The 20,624-nt window shown below is 36.2% G+C and overlaps 1 protein-coding gene across 2 annotated transcripts in view; it reads left to right on the plus strand.

The window, feature by feature from the left end:
* LOC107755774 (neurexin-3a-beta) overlaps window positions 1-20,624 on the plus strand; it is a 137,185-nt gene that overhangs the window by 46,819 nt on the left and 69,742 nt on the right. For both annotated transcript variants that reach the window (XM_016572669.1, XM_016572670.1), the window contains exon 2: window positions 1,069-1,250. In XM_016572669.1, the coding sequence (XP_016428155.1) occupies window positions 1,069-1,250 (182 nt within the window). The remainder of the gene's footprint in view (window positions 1-1,068; window positions 1,251-20,624) is intronic.

Raw genomic sequence — 20,624 nt, forward strand, 5'->3', positions numbered from 1 at the left:
CCCCCGATCCCCCCCCCCCCACCCCCACCCCAAACTGTTGTCCAAAACAAATAGTACCATGAAACTGCAGTTTACCCAACAATGCTTTTGTTTACTGCAACACCATTCCCCAAGTTTCAGTATGCGGCTGGCCAAATCGGAAAGAATTATTGCCCTACCTCTATTCCAGGTGAAGCCTTTTGCGTTTACCTTTTCCCTCGTATAATGCATGATAATAACAGAATTCATTCATCAAAGGCTCCTACTGTTATTCCCTGGAAAGAGTTATATTTAACTTGGATAGGTCACAGCATTTTCCAGCAGGCTCTGCTGAGAATATGAGCCTGAAGAATTATGACTTTTCTGACCCAGGTGTGGGCATTATTCATGCTTAAGATCCGATCGCTAGTGCTACCAGAACGCGGGTAAGAGCTGCCGCTGACAACTTAAAAATGTCAGGACTTTTCTCAAAGTCTTTGGCCTAGTTGGGGAAACTTGAAGAGGACATTTTAGTGGCACGTCATTGGTTCTTGTACTATCAGCGTTTGTGGATGTGACAATGTGTGGGGTTATTCTGGTTTTCATCCTGCTGTTTTTTCTCTGCTGCATTTGGAATGACATTTAAGTGGATTCCATGTCACACTGTTAAAATGATTTTTTTGAAGTTGTGTATAAAAATATATTTCAGTCTTTCTACTTTCATGTTAAATTCGATGTATATTTGCCATTCTTTGTAATTATGTGTGCAATTTACTAGTAATTTCTGAGTGAAATGTCTACATGTTTTAGTTTAGAAATAGAATGAATAAAGTTGGGGGATATCAACATTTTTAAATGTATGTATATACATGTGGGTGTATATGTATGGGCCTCTTCAATTTATATTTCACTTTGGCTGAAAGTTCATGGTAGCAAAATGTGTCTTAAGATATTAGGCTCAAACTTTCTTTTTTTTTAAATTTAACAAATTAAAAGGTTTTTCTGCACACAGTTTCATAAAATTATTTGTGTATTGCAGTTGAAATGCGTTTAGAGTCAAGCCCTCAGTAATGCAGGCTAATCTTTGCATTCTCTTGTTGTCTTTTCCAGCTGGAACAACATATATCTTTGGGAAAGGAGGAGGCCTCATAACCTTTAACTGGCCGGCCAACGAGCGCCCGAGCACCCGTACGGACAGGCTGACAGTGGGCTTTAGCACCTCACTCAAGGATGGCATCCTGATCCGCATCGACAGCGCCCCCGGCCTGGGAGACTACCTCATGCTCCACATTGTAAGTCAGAGCTTCTTCTAACTTGATCGGCCACATCTACAAATTTCAATTCTAAAGGTAAAAAAAAAAAGCCAGAGCACACAGTAGAGTTTTTGGTTTTCTGATGCCCAGTATTTGGGGTGACCAGTAATTAGCTGTGAGGCTGATGACTTCAGCATTTTATATATTTATAATTATTTAATCATTATTCAGCATGCATGCATGCATTACATTGACAAAACTTTTACAGTTACACAAAAATGTACACAAATAAATGTGGTTCTTATGAACTTTCTATTCATGAAAGAATCCTGGAAAAAAAGATCACAGTTTACACAACAAAATATTAAGCAGCACAACTGTGTTCAGCATTGATGATAAAAAGAAATATTTCTTAAGCAGCAAATCAGCATATTAGAATGATTTTCTAAAGAATCATGTGACACTGAAGACTGCAGTAATAACTGCTGAACAATTCATCTTTGTCATCAGAGAGATAAATTATCTTTTAAAATGTAATAGTATTTCACAATATTATTGTTTAAATGTATTTTTAGCTGAAGCATTGGTGTGTATAAAATACTTATTTTAACAGCCTTAATTAATAAACCAAAGGCATTGGCTTGAATACATTACAAATAAAATTCATAGAAATTTTACATACAGACATGGGTAATTAAGTGGTAGGAGTAGCTATGCAGCATCTCAAAAATAGACAATCTCAATGCGACACAACATATGCTTCCAGTGTATGCGTCAGTGCTGCATTGATTATAATGGGAGAGATTTAGGTTGTCGACAGGGTGTTAGCGTTCTCTGCATTTCATAGAACGCAACACCTCTGTGAGTGGATACCTTGTGGGTGGTTTCTTTTTCTTTCTGTTACACGTCCTTGTAAATAATCAATCCAAGAATAATGATGTCTCTCAGATGGCTCTGTTTTGAGTTGCACAGTTTCACTTCTACATTAATCTTTGTATTGTGTCAGTGACAATATGAAGTTTGTCACTCCACAGCTGCATTATAAAAAAAATTAAATAAAATTCAGAACAGCCATATCAACTGTGGATTTCTTCAGAAGTGGTGGGTTTTATTTTGCTGAGCTGCACAATGTTCTTTTCAAATTATTAAAAATCAATATGTATGCCACACGGAAGCCCAGCAGCTTTTTTCCTACAGTTTATACATGGTGAGAGCTTCTATTTGGCCGGATGTGTCCATAATGTAAATAATTCAGCACTCATGTAATGGATGCTGGTTTGGTAATTAACCTGCTTTTCTGAAAGACAAAAGGATTAATTTTCAGACAGTGTTTGTCATCAAGGGGTCTTTAGCTCATAAATGAACAATGAGGTCATTAGAGTGTTTCCTCTTTTTATTAATACTCCACAAACAATATATATCGAAAAATGTAGACACCTAAGCTCACACGCATATGCATTTTTTTGTTTGTTTGTTTTTTTATTCAAAATGTTTTGCACATACTTTTGGCCATATTCAATTCACTGAAAAATTCTAATTAATTGTTGCATTTTATTATTCCCTAATTTTATAAACATTTCAACACACTTGTGACAATGTGTAATATTACAGTAAAAATTATGTGTAAGATAATTTTAATTAATAGACAAGAATATGTGTGATAGATAAATGTGACTAAAAACTTTTACACTGTTACAATTTTATTTTTTTTAAAACACTGCTCTTGCGAACTTTCTGGAAAAGTAGTAAATTATTGATGCTTTTTAAAAATTTCCTGATTTACTAAACACAGTTCAACATATCCGAAAGTTTCTAACTGTACAGTATAGATTACTGCGACGTATTGAAACTGATAGTAAACAAACAAAAAAGTCGTATCTTATTACGTTTGCACATAAACAAGTGACCTTGTAGTTTAATGGGGGACTGGATGTCTTTTTTTGTCAGAATGTGAATGGGGAATATTTCTTTGGCTATCTCCATCTGTCCACTAGTTTTATTGTGGCCTATGTTGGTGGTCCACTGGGACTCTTGGGGTTCTTGGGGCTCTGTAATGGGCAATATAACTAAGGGCATTTCACTAAACCCTCACCCCCTGCCTTTACCCTTTATGACATATATGGACACACACACATACATACTCGCCCCATTATAGCAGTGTAGCGCTGATGGAAATAAGCCTCTTCTGCCAAATGAACTAAATCTAGAGCACAACTCTAGAGTAAAGGGAATTAAGCTGCCGTATTTTATAGGCAGTTTCGAAACTTACGTAACTAGTGATTGGGAGTTGCCTTTGATTAGCATGTACTGGTGTGGAATTAATCTTTGCATTTGGAACACTATACAGGGCACATTACGTCTTTGGTCTCTTTTTAGATTTGAGCACTAACCGTTTAGTCCTTGGAACGTAAATCCGCTTTAATAATGATTTTAAACCTTTATCATGTTTGCCTTCAACTTTGGGAAGAGTAGTAGGTGACGATGGATCAAAATGTCGCTGTTTTATTTTGGGCTGATTATGGAAGTCTCCCTCCACTAATTTCTTCAGCGCTGATAATGAGTGAGCTATTTTCAGCTGTAAACGCTTGTCTCTCTTACACTTCTGAACTGAGCAGCTGGTGACACCATGGAATACCTTGTTAGATAGTTTCCGGCAACAAGGGAAATGTCAGTGCTGTTGCCCTTCAAACATGCCACCTCTGAAATGGCAACCTCTGTGATGGAGTCTGCTAACCAATCACTTTAACTTGAGCCTTAACAAACCATATAATCTAACGGGGTCAAATTAATATCACAATTTAGACTAAAATGCTACCTCATGACTATACCATTATTAATCCCCTTGGGCTAAGTATGGGAACTTTGTATTGTGAGTTTTAAAGGGATAGTTCACGTGAAAAATTTTAATTGTTGTCATGTTGTTCCAAACCTGTGTGACTCTCTTTCTATACTTGGAGCACAAAAGAAGATATTTTGAAGAGTTTTTTTCAGTCTGTTTTTGTATATACAATGAAAGCCAGTGAAGTCCAAAACAACAACACCCCCATTGACTTTTATTGTATGGTTATTGTATGTAAAAAAAAGAAAGAAAGAAAGAAATTAAAGAAAGAAAGTCATACAGGTTTGGAAGTACATGATGTCAGGTTTTTTATTTTTGGGTGAACTGTCCTTTTAACTCTTGATTGGTACATCTTGCATCTCCACACATCAAAGCAGGGAACATCTGTCCACTGTAAATTTTGGCATTTCTCACTTTTAAAGCCATCTGATGTGTCTTCAGTCAGAAGAAGTGAAGATATAGACATGCCATCTGCTTCTCGCCATGTATTCTGTCCATGTGACACATTCATCCAAATAGCATAACAGGTCTTGTCACACCCTCACTTCATAGCCCTTGTTATCTCAAAGTCAAACAAAGAACATCATTTTAAACTTATTTTACTTCTGTAGTGTGACACTTTTCAGTGAAACAGGTAAAGGTGGGTGGGGCTTGATTTTATCCATCAGAAAGTGATTGGATTGTGAAAAGTGGTTGTTTCAAACCAGAACAGAGCAAGAAGAATTACAGTTTGTGGTTTGCAGTGATGTCAGTTACATATTATTGCATATAGTTACATATATTATGTCAGTTACATGTTAAAAATGACATAATTATCATAATTTTCTGTCTTCATCGAAATTACTTGAAATGATTTCATCAGTTTCATATCATACATGCATGCATCACATCATCAAAATTTCATAGCAAACATACATCATCAAACCATGTTTCCAAACCTTTGACTAGTACTGGTCTCATTCCCTCAGTAGGGAAGAGTGTAAAATCTGCCAAAATCTGTGGACAGAAGTGTGAAAACGTTTTGTGTGAGATTTGCTGATGCTGTTTGCGGCGATCTTAGCTATATAAAGTCTGCAAAAAGTTGCAAGCAAATTAAAATGTCTCACATAAAAACACATTTGTTATAGTTATAATTACTTATATTGAATTTAATTTTTTTTATTAAATATAAAGTGAACAAATGAACATTACTGAACATTCAAACATTTGTGTATAATCAAGTAAAATTGGAACATTTGAACAGCTGCCTTTTCATGGTAGAAAACCAATTAATCCAATACGAGTCATTTTGACACCCTGTTTGCATTCCTATAGGGTCATGCATTGTTGTAGAATTATTATTTTGACAATTATAAAACCATTCATGACATACACACACACACACACACACACACAGAGAGAGACTTAGCCTTTTTACAGCCATTGTTTCCCTACTACCGGTAAACCATTCATGTCAGCATGTTTGCCATCTGTTGACCGTGGCGAGAATGATGCACTTTTGTAAGTCGCTCTGGATAAGAGCGTCTGCTAAATGTCTTTAATTTAGACGTCTTCTGCTGGAGAGAGAGGAAGAGGCGAGGAGAGACTCTCGTGAAGATGTCCCTGCTGTTCCGGTTGATTGGAACACTCATCACACATTCATTTGAAATTGCCATTCTGTTCCTCTGTCTTCCTTAAGAGTTAAACACTTAAAGAAAGTTTCGAATAACTAAAGTTAAATGCATTTGGAATTCACTACTTCCCTAATACGAACAGCAGCATCTGCATAGCATTACGTATTTTTTGTAAGACCGTTGGATACTCATTAAGAGCAAATAGCTTCCCTCCACCAGCTGCACAGCTGGAAGTAAGTGTGTAATTAGGGTAAAAAACGAAGCGTTTCTACAAATTGCTTGTGCCCCCGTGTTGTATTACCGCTACACGAGTGGACGGGATGTTTCAATTTGCTTTAAAGGTCTTTTTCACCCCCTACAAAGCAAAACACGCTCGCTATTGCCGTTTTAAATAATGTTAACCAATGTCTTTTGGGTTTAGGAACTTGCACTTTGGCCAAATAGACGGGGGCCTTAAAATGACACGGTCCAATGATGGGCCAGCCATTTTAACTGAATTACGTCGCTGGGCCCTTTCCACATATCGACAGAAGAGGGAAAGGATAAATGGCTCCGACACCAGCAGTCTTTGCCACCAAAGCTGTTGACTGAAATCCTATAAGAGAGAATGATTTAAGTGTACAGAAAATCAATGGTGTTGATCTCTTTTAATCAGTGAGCAGCATAACTACACATTGCCTGTTGATTTTCAATCCTGCAAACCTCCCTGCGCTGAATGGCCCCTGCCACAAGCATCCCACTCCACTTCCATTCAGCCTTAAAGTGCAGAACGATTCTGAGTGAGAAAAGTGAATACAATTGCCCAGCTTGTTCCATTTGCTGCTCGGAGTTTACAGTTTCTATACCAAAGAGAGGGTGGGATATACTTCATTCTGACAAACTCTTAAGACGTGAAAAAGCGATGTGACTAAACCGGAACGCTCTGGTTGTGGGGGGTCTGCGGCTCTTTTTTCCATCTAAATATTATAAATGCAAATATTTAGTTCCTGTTTATACAGAAGAAATCCACAGAGGAATTTGTTGCAGGTAACAGGGTAATTTATTGACGTCTTCACGCACCTAGTTTTCAGGTTTGGACCATCAATCTTCTAAAATGGTTTGCTATTGACGTTTTGCTGCAGAAGGGGTATTTGCATCAGGTTTTCATGAAGTTTGCATTTACTGCAATTAAAATGCATCTGAGTCTAATGCTTTGCAGAGTACATTATATGACCGGAAAGAAAACATAATTCCTGATTTTAAAGCAGGTTCATTTAATGAGTTTCATTCGAGTCTTTTGGGGTTTACCACAATTTTTTATATATTTTATATATATTTTGATATATTTAATGAATAGGGCTAAAGACAATGTAATGTATAATTTTATATATTTATAATTGAATTTATGTTAATTATATATAAAGGTAATTCAAAAATGTACAGTATGTATGTATACTTATTTCTTATAAATATTGCACGTACAACCAAAATTTGTTTTCTGTTGCAAGTCTATATTTAATATCTTTATTTATCTTTTACTCTGCATGTGACAGATATTATGAGCTTTATGTTGCCTATATCACATTTTATAATTTTAATATATATTTAATAAAACATGTATTATATAAAAATGTATATCAGCATTTTACAGATACTTATTGTGACCTTAATGTTGACAATTTTTATTTATATGTATGCTTAACTGAATGTGGCATAAAACAAGAATGTTTGCAAACCATGTCTTCAGGTCCACCGTTAATGCCCTTCACTAAGAAAACTTTAGAAACAAGTAAAAAAAAATTCCTGTGACACAAATATTAATCAGTTTATTCACTGAAAAGCTAGAAACAGAAGTGGATAAAATTATAGGAAGCTGTTGTGCTTATATAACTCAGTTTTTCAAAAGCCTATTTCCATAATCCATCGGTAGAGCTAATCACAGCACAATCACACATGGCTTTATTCCAACTGTAGTTTAGGAATGCAGGTGCAACACAATGTTTCTGCTTCCTTTTCTCCACCTTTTCTCTACTTATATGGCTGTTTAGTTTACCTGCCACATTCAGCAGTGTGTGCTAGTTTAAGATTCACAGCTGGTTTGGCAGCTCTGATCAGATCATTGCTCTATGTGTGGTCATTGTGGTAAAAAAGCCCAGCTGGATAAATTAACTTGACATAGAGGAGGCTGTTCTAAATGCGTTCTGAGTTTTTGTTTTCACGGTCAACCTCATCAAAAGAATCCAGCTTTAATCTCTCATACTGCTGAGTTATGAATCAATATTTCAGAGTCTAATATGACCTTCTAATGTTGTTTGAAAATCGAAACACTCCAGGCCTGTATCTTATACCTTCACCTGGCCACCTCTATAAATAATCACTCTCTTATTATCAGAAATGACACGGTCCTTTGCCACATATGCATACATGTTTGCATTGTATATTAATCGAATCAATTAGTATATTCTAAGAACTTAATGCACATACTGTGTACAGTACATTTTGTTCCATAATTTTGATTTATTTTGATGGTTTTGTTTTTATTGACACTATAAGTTCTAAAACATAATATAATTCTAATACAAGACAGCAAAAATAAATACATACATACAAAATGGTTAACAATAATGGATTGACTCTTTGTTATAGTGCATTTTCTTGTAGAAAATCAATATTCCATATACGCCTGAAACATGTTTTCTGTAGCAAGTCTATATTTAATATCTTTTTCTCAGCATGTGACAGATATTATGAACTTTATATTACCTATATCACTTCATATTATAAAGATGTTCAGTGCTTAAAAAAACAATAAGAGAACAGCAAATTCAGATGATAGATAGATAGATAGATAGATAGATTGTATTATATTTTATATTATATTGCTCACTATCACATTGTATTTCCTATATGTCTCCACATCTCTGTATCTGTTATATCATATATGTCTACACAGTCACACTTTTTTCAAATCAGCAAATCTAAAACAAATCAGTTTACAATTAATGCCTTATTTGGGTTCTGTGATAGCGTACTGACGGGCTCCGCCGTGGCTACAGGCAAGGATGAGAGTGGTGTAACGCAATCCCCCTAAGGTATTTTTGATCTGGAAATTGCGTTAAATTGGCCAGCAGTTGAAAGCAGATGAATGCGAGCCATGTCTGAAATAGAGCATAATGTGAACACAGATGGAGAATAAAAAATGCAGATGCCCGGGAAGGTCATTCCGATCAGAGTGCATTGATCCTCAGGGTTTAGTTTAGGAAACTCAGACGCGTAAACAAGGAGGAAATTGACGCTTCCTCATGGGTTTTGCTCAAAACGGGTTGAATTTCAGTGACTTCCCAGTATTTTCTTTTTCTAGTTGTCTCATTAACCTTGACATTGATTGGTACATGCACACTTTTACTCTGGCCACCTGAAAACAGTGCACAGAGTCGACGTTAATGTATTCCAGCTAATGATAATGGTAAGAAAGCTTCCCCAGCGATCTTCCTGGCAATTCTCGAAGGACTGCCAAAAAACTTCGTATTAAAGAAAGCTGGCAGCCGCAGGGCACGAATTTGCATTATTTTGTCCAACCACATGTTTTAATCTGTGACAGGCTTGCCACTCAGCCCAGACCTGCCCTACATGACCCACTTTCCTCACAGCATATGCTGTCAAGTGAGATGAGCAGATTTATGAGGAATCAAAATCGCTCCAGCTAAATAAACTGGCCGATCTCGTTGATGGCACAGATGAAAGACACAGGTACCTCATGTCAGTATGCTGAGGCCATTTCTATTGGATTTTTTATTCTTCTTGCATGTAAGCCTCTATATTTACTGAAACACTCGGGGAGGGTGAGACTGGAAGTATTATTTCCAAAAGTACTTCATTGTGTCGTTTTGCATTCACCTCACGAAGATGGTAATTGTATGTTCTAGGAAAAATTGCAGTCTGTCTGACTGCCTCCCCTGCAATTCAGTAACCGGGGGTCTGTACAGAAATCAGACAGGAAATGTGTTCATTTAGAGTGACCTCCCCCTCAAGCTGTACCTTCAGATTCGGTGAGAGGAGCTGTGTTATCCACAGCACACGCTTTTCTGTGTAAAAAAAAAAAAAAGATCAAACACAAACCATTTTCCCCCATTCCTGTCTTTTTGTGTATAGTGCTTTATTTTTTATTTTTTATAATATGTTTAAAAAATTGAGTGGTAATTTAATTTAATTACATGCATTGCCAATTAATGAATCACAGTTAATCACAGTTAATTGCTAATAAAAGTTTGGAATCACTAAGTTGTTGTTTTTTTAAAGAAAATTACTTTTATGCATTAAAATGATCAAGAGTGACAGTAAAGGATATTATAATAAAAATAGTTTTTTTTTACTTTCCATTCATCAAAGAATCATAAAATCATATATCTGTCACTGTTCGCTACGGTGGGGAGCACGGAGACGAAGGAGCGAGGAGACGAGGAGTGGAATTCAAACATATAGGTTTTAATAACATCCAGGGAACAAGGAAAACACACGTAGCAAGGGTAGACATGTACAATTCCGGACAAGGGAGAACAGAACGGGCTAGAACTCAAATAGGGCAGATAACGAGGGGCAGACAGGTAAGGAGGATAACTAATAACAAGGAACACCTGGAACGAATAGAACTAAATGGGGACAGGAACAGGAAGGACCAAATGGGGGAGCAAAACACACACAAAACAAGGAACAGAGTCTGACAATAACCATTTCCACAAAAAAAAAAATGATAATCAGTACAAGTGTTTTCAACATTGATATTAATAAGCAATGTTACTTGAGCATCTAATAGCATATTCAAATGTTTTTTGAAGGATCATTTGATACTGAACACTCTCATTTGATTGCCATCACAGTTATTTTAAACTGTAATAATATTTTCACAGTATTTTGAATCAAATAAATGCAGCCTTGGTGAGCATAAGTCAAAACCATTTTTAGTTATCACCCCAAACTTTTGAATGATAATGACAGAATATATATACATACATTTTACTAAATTATATATTTTTATTCAATAAAATGTATAGAATTTATAGTTAATTACACTAAAATTTTAGATTTAGGCCTACATTTTCTTAGTACATTTGTGGGCAGCGCTGAACTGGATTCCTTTCTTTACATGTAAAGGAATATGAGTTTTTTTACCTTCATTTTTGCTCTTATGAACTCTACTTGTTTTATCAGTGCTCTCTCCAAAAATTATTTCAAAATGATCTTATAATGCTGCATAGTGGTATATAACACAATCACAACCATAAGGCAATATGTATTTCTTTTTCAGTCCTGTAAATGTTACAGAGGGATTTATTCAGCTTTGATTTATAGATGCCTCACAGAAATAGATAAGTGCACCTGCCTGCTTCAGCAGTGTTGCTCGTGGCCAGCGGGCATCAAATCCATATTATATTCAACAATTCACTAGACCGTTGTTTCCCAAAACTTCTCTGCAGGATTTAGCCCAAAACCAATCATCAACTTCTTATGCATCCATCAGTGTCTGCTGAAAATGCAATGAAATATTCATGTGATTCCTCTCCATTTGCTTATTTTCTTTTTGTATTTAAGAAAAATGCTTTTAGTAATGCCATTCTGAATTAAAAAAAACACACAAAAAAACTAAGGGACTGTTTCATTGCCACAGCCAGCAAGGTACCATAATTTTCTCTGAATGGTTTGTAACTCAATAAAATCCTTTCTGCCGGTAGTTAAGAGGAAAGTTTGATTGGTCCTGTGCCAAATGGTTTTGTCCAGTGATTAAATGATAAAATTTGCTGAACAAGTAGGGTTTCAAAGAGTCTAGGGATAATTTGAGATAACAACAGCTGAGTGTTCTCAGAGGAAAAAGTCATGTTTACAGCATGCTGTGAAGCCGCTGAACGTCTTTTCCTTTTCTTTTCATTTCTGAGGTAATGCATGTGATTTTAGTCCTGCTGTGATTTTAAGACCTGTGGTGGACAAAGTTTTAAGTGCTCTGGAAACTAAATATCCCACGATCCACAGTAGGAGACATCAGTCTTAGAACAACCTAACAATTCCTAGTAGCCATCAGACAGGTTAAAATTACCTACTCGTATTATCCACTCAAATGTACCAACAATTAGGCTAAAAAGGGATACCTTTAGTTTTCAGCTCTATATGTCGAGTTTTTCCTTGCGTTGACTTTTGAATTCTTTGACAGCCGGGTTGAGGCAAAGTAAAAAGGTATTGCAGATAAACCAGAGTTCTTTCTGATATTTTTGACGCTTGAAGTCCAGAGGCTTCACTTCTTGGACTTCGAATCTCTGGCTGTTTTATTCAGTCTTTTCCTTTTGTAGAGAAAAAGCCTTGATTCTCTAGCTGGAAGCTTGGATGGCTGATAATCAAGAAATGGTGTGGACCGGCTCTATCATTGATTTTCAGGGAGTCGCTCCAAAGGCATTGCGAAATGTATGATCCAGGGTGGTGCAACTGAAGACCTACAAATCTGTCTTTTAAAGTTATTGTGTCAAAGTCAAAGAGAAGAGAGAAGAAAGCAGTTAAGGATTGTAGGGAAGTCTGACGGTGAAGCACCTTGGAGAATTCCAACAGGTCACGGCTGAGTTAAATGGCTTTATGTTAGTGAGTGGGAATTTGATTGGCTTTACCCACATGTATAAAAGTGATAATGAGGGGCAGTAATGACATTTCACATTTACATTTATGCATTTGGCACGCACCTTTACCCAAAGCTACTTACATTGCATTCAAAGGAGACATATTTATTAGTCCCCCTATGACCTTGGGGTTGCTATTGCCATATTTTGTTTGAAAGCTAATTGAACTACATTTTGAACCACTGCTAAAAACCAAGTCTTCGTCAATTCATAGATGCTCCTTTAAACTAGAGTGATTTGTAAATGAATTCTGAGGTCATAAAAGTGACATTGTGACACTGGAAAGCTGCGTTACATCAGTTCCACTTTTAATGAGAAAGAAACTTTGTCTAATTTGTGATTTCCAGCTGTTTGTTTGGATTACTCGGCGATGCTTCTTGGCTTGTTGAATGGAGAGAGCTGTCCATCTTATCAAAGTGTTAATGAGTGTTTGCTAATCTTTTTGTAAAGCGCTTCAAATCATTTTAATTACTTTAGCATGTACTCCAAATATTGTATGCAAATCTGCATACTGAGTAGCTCTGTCTGTCTACCTGGTGCTCTCTAATCATCGGTTTTATCTTACAACTGTTAACTGCTTCATTTGCAATTCACAAAAGTGAATGCATTTTCGTGCTTATGTTAATCCTAACTCAGTGGTTATCAGTCCTGGTTAGAGAGACAGGTGAAGTCAGACAATTCTGTCTCCAGCCTGGCGTAGTCTTATGCTTCTGTCACCGACCAAATCACTGCATCCATAATTTAGGAAAACTACATCACTTTGAGTAGTTCTTATCCCTAATGACCGTTTTGTTTGCAGACAAGCCAATGAAGAATGACAGCCCGAAATGGCTTCACATGATGCCAATTGATATAAAGTCCAGCGCAACAAATTATGGCACAGCGCCAGCATCGCTTTGAGTGAGAAGCTGATCAGAGACAATACAAAAGGGGTGTTGCTGTGAGGAGATCTAAGAAAAGCATCACATATGTTCATAACTGCATACTAGACCTTTGGTGGAAACAATGGCACACCTTTTTTTAGTGCACCATATGAGTGTGAAAGGTGTTATATAGGAAATATCTAATTGGATCCATACAGATGTTATGCTGTAACTAGTTTATGCAGAAATAACCTAAGTGCATGAAATAAGGTGCATGACATCACATGTTTTTTTCACAGAAATTACGATATTTCCCCCAATATCTAAAAAGTAAGCTCTTTTTAGACAATGCTTTGAGCATGGAAATGACAACTTTAGTAAAAATAGAAATTGCAAGTCTTTTTACATTGTTACAAAATCCTGTTGTTTAGATCCTTCTATTCTTCAAAGAATTTTAAGAAGCAGTGTGTTCAACATTTTCAAATGTTTTCACAATAATCAGCATCATGTGACACTGAAGACTGGAGTGATGATGCTGAATATTCAGCTTTGCCATCTGGAATAAATTACATTTTAAAACATGTTAACCCGCACCTGGACGCCGGTGTTCTGACGATTTGTGCTACCCTGTCAGATTTTGCTACCTCCCATTAAAACAGATGGTAGCATAATTCGATAGCAAAAAGTGCTACCTATCAGATTTTGCTTCCAGCATGATATTAATAAGGTGTGAGCCTTTATTATCATGTACACCTACACCAACCCTAAACCTAACCTTACAGTAGGATAAATACAGTGTTGGTAGCATAATCTGATAGGTAGCATTATTTGTCAGAACACCGGCGCACTGAATGATTTTTGTTTGCACATGTCAATGTTTACGAATAGATTAAATGAAAAGGGACATAATTAATCTTGACAAACTATATATCATTCTAAAGGTCTAAGCCTCAATCATCGAAGATAGATCGCTGTTTTTCAATGGAAAGCTTATAAAGAATGTATTTGCTAAATTTGTGTAAGCAGTACACATCAAAGCATGCATAATCAAAACGCAGTATGTACCAGATCCATCGTAATAACGAGTCATAAACGCATCCACAGCTGTAAATCCCGGTTTAGTTAGAAAGGTAAGAGTCCACTGAACAACATCCCACAGAGCACTTTTAGTCCAACGAAACAATAACGTTGTAATATGGATGGTAATTCCTTTGATTCCTTTTGATTATGTCTAGCAATCACAGGATGTACTTGGCATAGTTAATTCTTTTTTTTTCTTATTTCTTTTTTTTACTCAAAATTATTCTTATTGTATTTTTCTAGTGCTCAAATAAATCACTTATACGATGTCTAAGATTCTGTCTATTGTTTTATAATTGAAAAACTATGCGGTGGTATGTATTAATGACTAAAATAGTTTGTAGAACCCTTCAATACATTTGGTAAATATGTTTCCTTTCAACCCATTACTTTTCTGGATTGCTCCAGGACTGATTTCATGTATTTTTATATGAAATTTTAAAAAAAATTCAGTGTGGTACAATTTTTTTCAAGGCACTTCAGTGTCTATAACTTTTTATCTTTTTGAGCATTATCAACTCTGAAGTTACAATTTTAAGTTAGGTAGGTCATTTTCAGCTGTGAGTCCCAAAATGGGGGGTGCAGGTTAACAGGTTAAAATATATTCAAATTATTATTTTTCCCATATTTATTTATTTAGTTAGTTAGTTAGTTGTTAGTTAGTTAGTTAGTTAATTACTTTTTTACTGTATTTTTGATCAAACGAATGCAGCATTGGTGACTTCTTTCAAAAACATTAAAAAATGTTACTGACCCCAAACATATTATATTATATATATATTAATTGCATTATAACATTTTGCAAAAGTCTGAACATTCAATATTCAGTGTAAAGTGTAAAAAGCCACTGATAACACTCAGTTTACTCCATAAAATCATTACGGACTGCAGTGCTTGCACTGAAAAAAATTATACTAAAATTGTTTTTTTAAGGTAAGTGGTTGCAAACAAATTATTTTAGCTACATTTAATAAAAAAAAAATATGTTGAAAGTTAGTCAACTAAATTTGTTTATTTAAATGTAGCTAAAATAAATTGACTGCAACCACTTACCTTAAAAAATTTAGTAAATTCAATAAATCATTGTACCAGATCTGCGATAAATGGGTTACTTTGATGTTAGGGGGCTTTTATTCAAAACACACTCAGAAGTGTGTTTGATTGCCTCTGTTAAATACACGTTCTTTCAAAGGCTAAAAAACATTATAATCTGCATATTTGGTCCTGATAAACAATTAATGCATTTCATAAAAGATATAAACACCCTACCCCCGTTCATTCATTTGTGTAATTTATGAAGGTAATGATGATTTTATTTTCGGGTTCATTGTGAATTAGTTTCCTTTAGAAATGCTCTCTCATCAGCAACACACTCATAACATCATAAAAACTACAGTACACATGCAAATTCGAGTTCAAAAGAAATGAGTCATAAATTGTGATCTTTTCATGCACATCGCTGTGCACTCATCAGATCATATTCATGTTTGCTAGATGAGGTATAGCGTTCATTCAGAAATGACAGATGTCTTTAGTGAGTGAAACATGTCAGATCAAACTCTGTGTTGTTTCACATGACGACTTGCGGAATGTGGCAGCTGCAGTAACCATGGGAACAACTGCTTGGGGGTGACGGGGGTTAGAGCAAAACAGGGAGCAGTCTCTTGTCTTTTCTAAGTCTGCTTTGAAAATCAACTGTTTCTGAAACTGCCTAACTAAGCTTTACGCCGTAAACATCGTCAAAGGGTGGGATTCCTTTCAGTCCACCATTCGGGCTCCAAAGCCTGAACCCTTGATCACACGGCACCTCTGCTTGTTAGGGTGAGAACATGTGCGAGAAGAGAGGCAGGTCACACACATGGAATACATGCAGTCACTACATGGAGCAGCATGTCAAGATATAACCCTATTGACCCAGTCCCCCTCTGACCATCTCTGGAGAACCTCTTTATGTCTCTTGAGATGTCACAATGCAACCCTTGTAGGTTGCTTTTCCAACAGTGTTTGTTCTCCTTAAAGGATAAAAAATGTTAATAAAGAGTTTTAATCTAACCAACTCTGATGAATCACAATATTGCAAAAGGTACCATTCAAATTTTTGAGAATTTTTGAAATGTTTTTAATTGCTTATGCTCATCAGGGCTGCATTTATTTGATCAAAAATAGTGTATATAGTAGTAATAAGTGTATTTAAAAAATCTCACGAATTACTTATAAATGATCTAATTACATCAAAAAACTTGGACTTGAGAAGAATGCAAAATTTAGCATGTTTGCGTTTCTGATCTTTTGTGTTCGTATTTGTATGAATGGAAGACAATGTTAATGTTTTAACGTTCAAATTGGTTGAATGAGTAATACAGTCGCTGACAGTCGCTGTATCCATCAGAGCAACTTGCAGAAAGAGTCACTGAAAAATCCCCACCACTAATGGTCTAAATTGACAGGTTTATATGTCCAATTTCGGTGTGGAGCAAATGAATATGATTTTTAACTCCCAGAACCAGGATGTTCCACTCAGTTCTGAGAATTTTCTTTGGGAAATTCTAGTTTATGGTTTTCCTGTCAGTTTACTCTCTAAGCTAAATGCCCATTCTGCATCTCATTAGCATGTGCGCACATTTCATGTGCGTTTTGAATTAGTGGCTCGGAAGTATGAGTTGTGTTTTTAACGAGATGTAGCCCACATAATCGGATTGCCCCCTCCGGGTAATGGTGATCTAATAACCAATAAAGTGTAATGAACCATCAGAGTGTAGATGATTTTGTGACGGCTTGACTTTCTCCTTCAGTTTTCCACTTGCACTGGAGAGAAGACGCAGTGGTGCGTGCCGTTTCGGCACGTTTTGCACCACACTTCCCCCTGAAATAAGCTCTTTCTCGTTCTGTTGACAAAGCAAATTGGAAAATTGGAAAAAAAATCTCATCGCATCTCTCAGCTTTGCTTTGGTCTGCAGAACGGATCTTCGTAAATAACATCTTGTGGACGTCGGCTCAAGGTGGAGTACTTTATAATGTCGCAGAGGGCTGTTTAGATAACATTTTGACTGATCAGCATCAGACGCAGACTAAACACAAATGTCTTTGTCTTGTGACCTACCTGAGGATGTGGCTACTCATATTCTGCTCACATGACAGATCAAACTCAATGTGATAAGCAGCTGCCTTCCTTTTATTTGTATTTTTTTAGAGTTATGAGGCATCTGATCCTCTTGACTTCGCATAGAATCTTTTATATGTCCTGTATATTTATATTTATACACTCAAGGTCTGTGTGCATAATGGAAAGATGAAAAATTCTACTAGACGGTGTTGTAAAGTGCTTTGCATTGTACTCTTTGGTTTGTTACCTGTACACCATAAATCATTATCTGAATGTGTCTCACATCCAAGTGTTTAGGACCTTCATCATTTTTTCTTTTTTGTTTTAAAAAGCAAGAAAACAGAGCAGCGCTGTCCTTGAAACACACCGCGATATGAACCACTGAAGGCCGTTCAGTCTCAAACTCACCGTGCATTTTTTCTTTTCAATTGTGTGTTTGTACTTCTGAAAGAAACTTTGACTCTGTTTACTGTCAGCAAAGTTGTTTCATATAAGTTCTCCCCCCATGTTGTTTTCCGTTTGCCATATAAGAGTGTCGATGTAGCAAGTTCTGGGTAGATTAAGTATTGTCTGGCAGCTGTCGGTGTTTTGTGGACCCGATAGCCTTGGCAGGCAAATCAGCAGCTAGCAGTGAATTAAAGAGCGCTTTCTGCCTCATCAACATGTTTGATATCTCCATAAACTACTCTGGAAACACAGCAGCTCTTCAACGCAGATGTCCCACGGACACCAGGCTCCCTCAAGATTTCGCCTGTATCAGCAAACCTAATTGAAAGGCTGTGGGAAATTGAAAATCTTCTGTCGGTATTTTAAGTAGCAATGAGCGACTTGAAGGACTAATTGTAGTCGGTTTATTTGAGTTCAGTTCCTCGACCGGATGATTGTTGTGTTGTTTAAAGGCATTTTTAGATCTCGTGGTTATGAGTAAGATTTCATTCTGTTTAATAAGGCGTTTGCAAATGTCAAGCTGCTGAAACTTCAGCCCTCCATGCTAGTCTAATTAGTGCGATAAACAAAACATCATAAAACACGATTCCTCGCTTTCTCCATAATCTAAAGCGAAAGTGTCTTTATTATACTATAAGTGCTGTAATAATGCAACAAAGAATCAAACCCATCTTGTTTCTCAATTACCATTATGTAGTGCACTCTAAAACATATGCAGTATTGCAAATGCGTGTCCATTTTGTTTACTTGCTAACTTTCCATTAAATGTATCCCACAGCTATTTCTTATTCTTTTGCACTTGCTAAACGACACGCCGTGAGACACAGATTAAACCGAAAGTAATGAAGTTGTTCCGAAAAAGATCCCACACTATTTAGCGGCAGACTTGAAAATATCGACTCTGATATTGATGAAACAATCAGCTACGAAAAATTGTCACTTCCATTTTCTCTTTACTACCAATTGAGGAGCATCTCGCCTTATCAGCTCTCCACAGACGGGCACTCACAGGGAGAGAAGGTTCATCTTTTAGCCACTTATCAATTTGTCCAGGTGATACAGTGGGGCAAACCTCTTTGCTCCTCACACAGCAGAGGAGAGCAACAGCACAATTGATGACTGTAATGATTGGAGTTTGCATTCTGGAGCAGGACTCTGTCTGGCTTTCAGAGGAGCGTGTCGCAGAATACAAAGAAGGCCACACTTGCTTTGTTCCTACTGCTGTTTGTTTATTACTTGCAATTTTGAGTTTTTAGTGTATCCTGAAAGGCATATCAAAATGGCGCATTATAATATTTTGATGGAGGTTAACAGCAAAACAAATGAAGTGGCCCATGGAATAAAAGAGAGATTCAATTATGAAAGATGTGGATTGGGGGTTTAGCAGTAGAGATTGTTGCCGTAAACACGCCGTGACTTTAATGGATCATTATCCAACATAGAGACAACGTCTGATGAAATGATGAGTAATGAATAAATTTGCTCTTTGAATGGTTTCATACTTGTGGGGTCTGTTTATATACTTTTAATATAAAGATTTAATTTAAGCCTTGATTTTTTGCACAGTGTTTGCAAAAGGAACAGGCTTTCTTGCCATCTATTTTTATTTTTTTTAGCTTTTCTGCTTGCAAAATCATTATGTGGCCCATTGTTTCAAACTTATTCTGGCAATCAGTGTTGTTGTTGTTGTTTTTTCCATGTCCTATTCCACTTCAAATACACAATGAGTAATTGGACGTGGCAATCATTTTACACTGTGCCTGCAGCAGAGTTGTATATTTGGCTGGGTACTTTTCAATAATGTCCTAAAAGCATCATCCAAAAGTATTAAGTGGCATTCAGCCTTGTATTTAAAGTTCAGGATTATTGAAATTAATTAAATAAAAAATTGTAGGAGGTTTGGAAATTGTATTAAAGAAATAAGCAATGGAATTGATGATGATTAAAATAAAACCAACTTTTTTAGATTAAAAAATGAATATTAGCATAATGTGCATGAACCCATTTTGGTGTAATGAAACAAGAAAATCATAGAACATGCATGACTATGTGTCATGTTTTATTTATTTATTTATTTTTTAATTAACTGAGTTATTTATTTATTGGTTATTTCAGGTGAAATTGAGTAGCCCAAAAAAACTTTAATGATTCATTATAATAATAATGATTCAAGATCATTTTTAAAAATACAGTATTTGTTTTTACCTTGAATCATTTTTTGAAAATAATGATAAAGTGTATTCAAGGAAAGGGTTTGTTACTTGATGGTGATACTACTCTACATATTTAGTCATTCATTTTCTTTCTTTCTTTCTTTCAAAACAAAAGCCAACATGAATGAAAAGATAACATTTCTTCTTTTCCTTGATCTTGACCATCTTTATTTGTCATTGACCCATAACAGAAAAATTGCACCGAGCTTGTTCTGTATTTGCTCCCTCTTCCTGTATGCAGTGCTGACACGACGCTCAATATAGTGTGTGTGCGTGACAGACTATTTCCTTTCATGTATCACTTGCTCAAAAACCAAGAGTTTATTCGTCCTTTTACCCTCCTGGATACGAAGGCGTTGCAGTATTGGAATTGGAACGTGGAAGGGGGATGAGATGGATGTACGAAAGAGAGTGCAAGAGAGAGACACTTATAAACTCTTTGATGCTAAATGTAAAAGAGTGTTTCTGTGATCAAACAAGTAATACAGCAGCAAGAGGCTTTCACAAAGTGAAAAGTAACAGGGCGGTTAGATATTTCATAGCACTGTGTGTGTATGTATGTGTAAGTCTGTGGAAACAGATTTAGCAAAGTGCTCTTTATGTGTTTTGACTCATTTTCA

This window comes from Sinocyclocheilus rhinocerous, unplaced genomic scaffold (genome assembly GCF_001515625.1).
Source record: "Sinocyclocheilus rhinocerous isolate Xijiao unplaced genomic scaffold, SAMN03320098_v1.1 scaffold1163, whole genome shotgun sequence".
Taxonomy (NCBI): Eukaryota; Metazoa; Chordata; class Actinopteri; order Cypriniformes; family Cyprinidae; genus Sinocyclocheilus; species Sinocyclocheilus rhinocerous.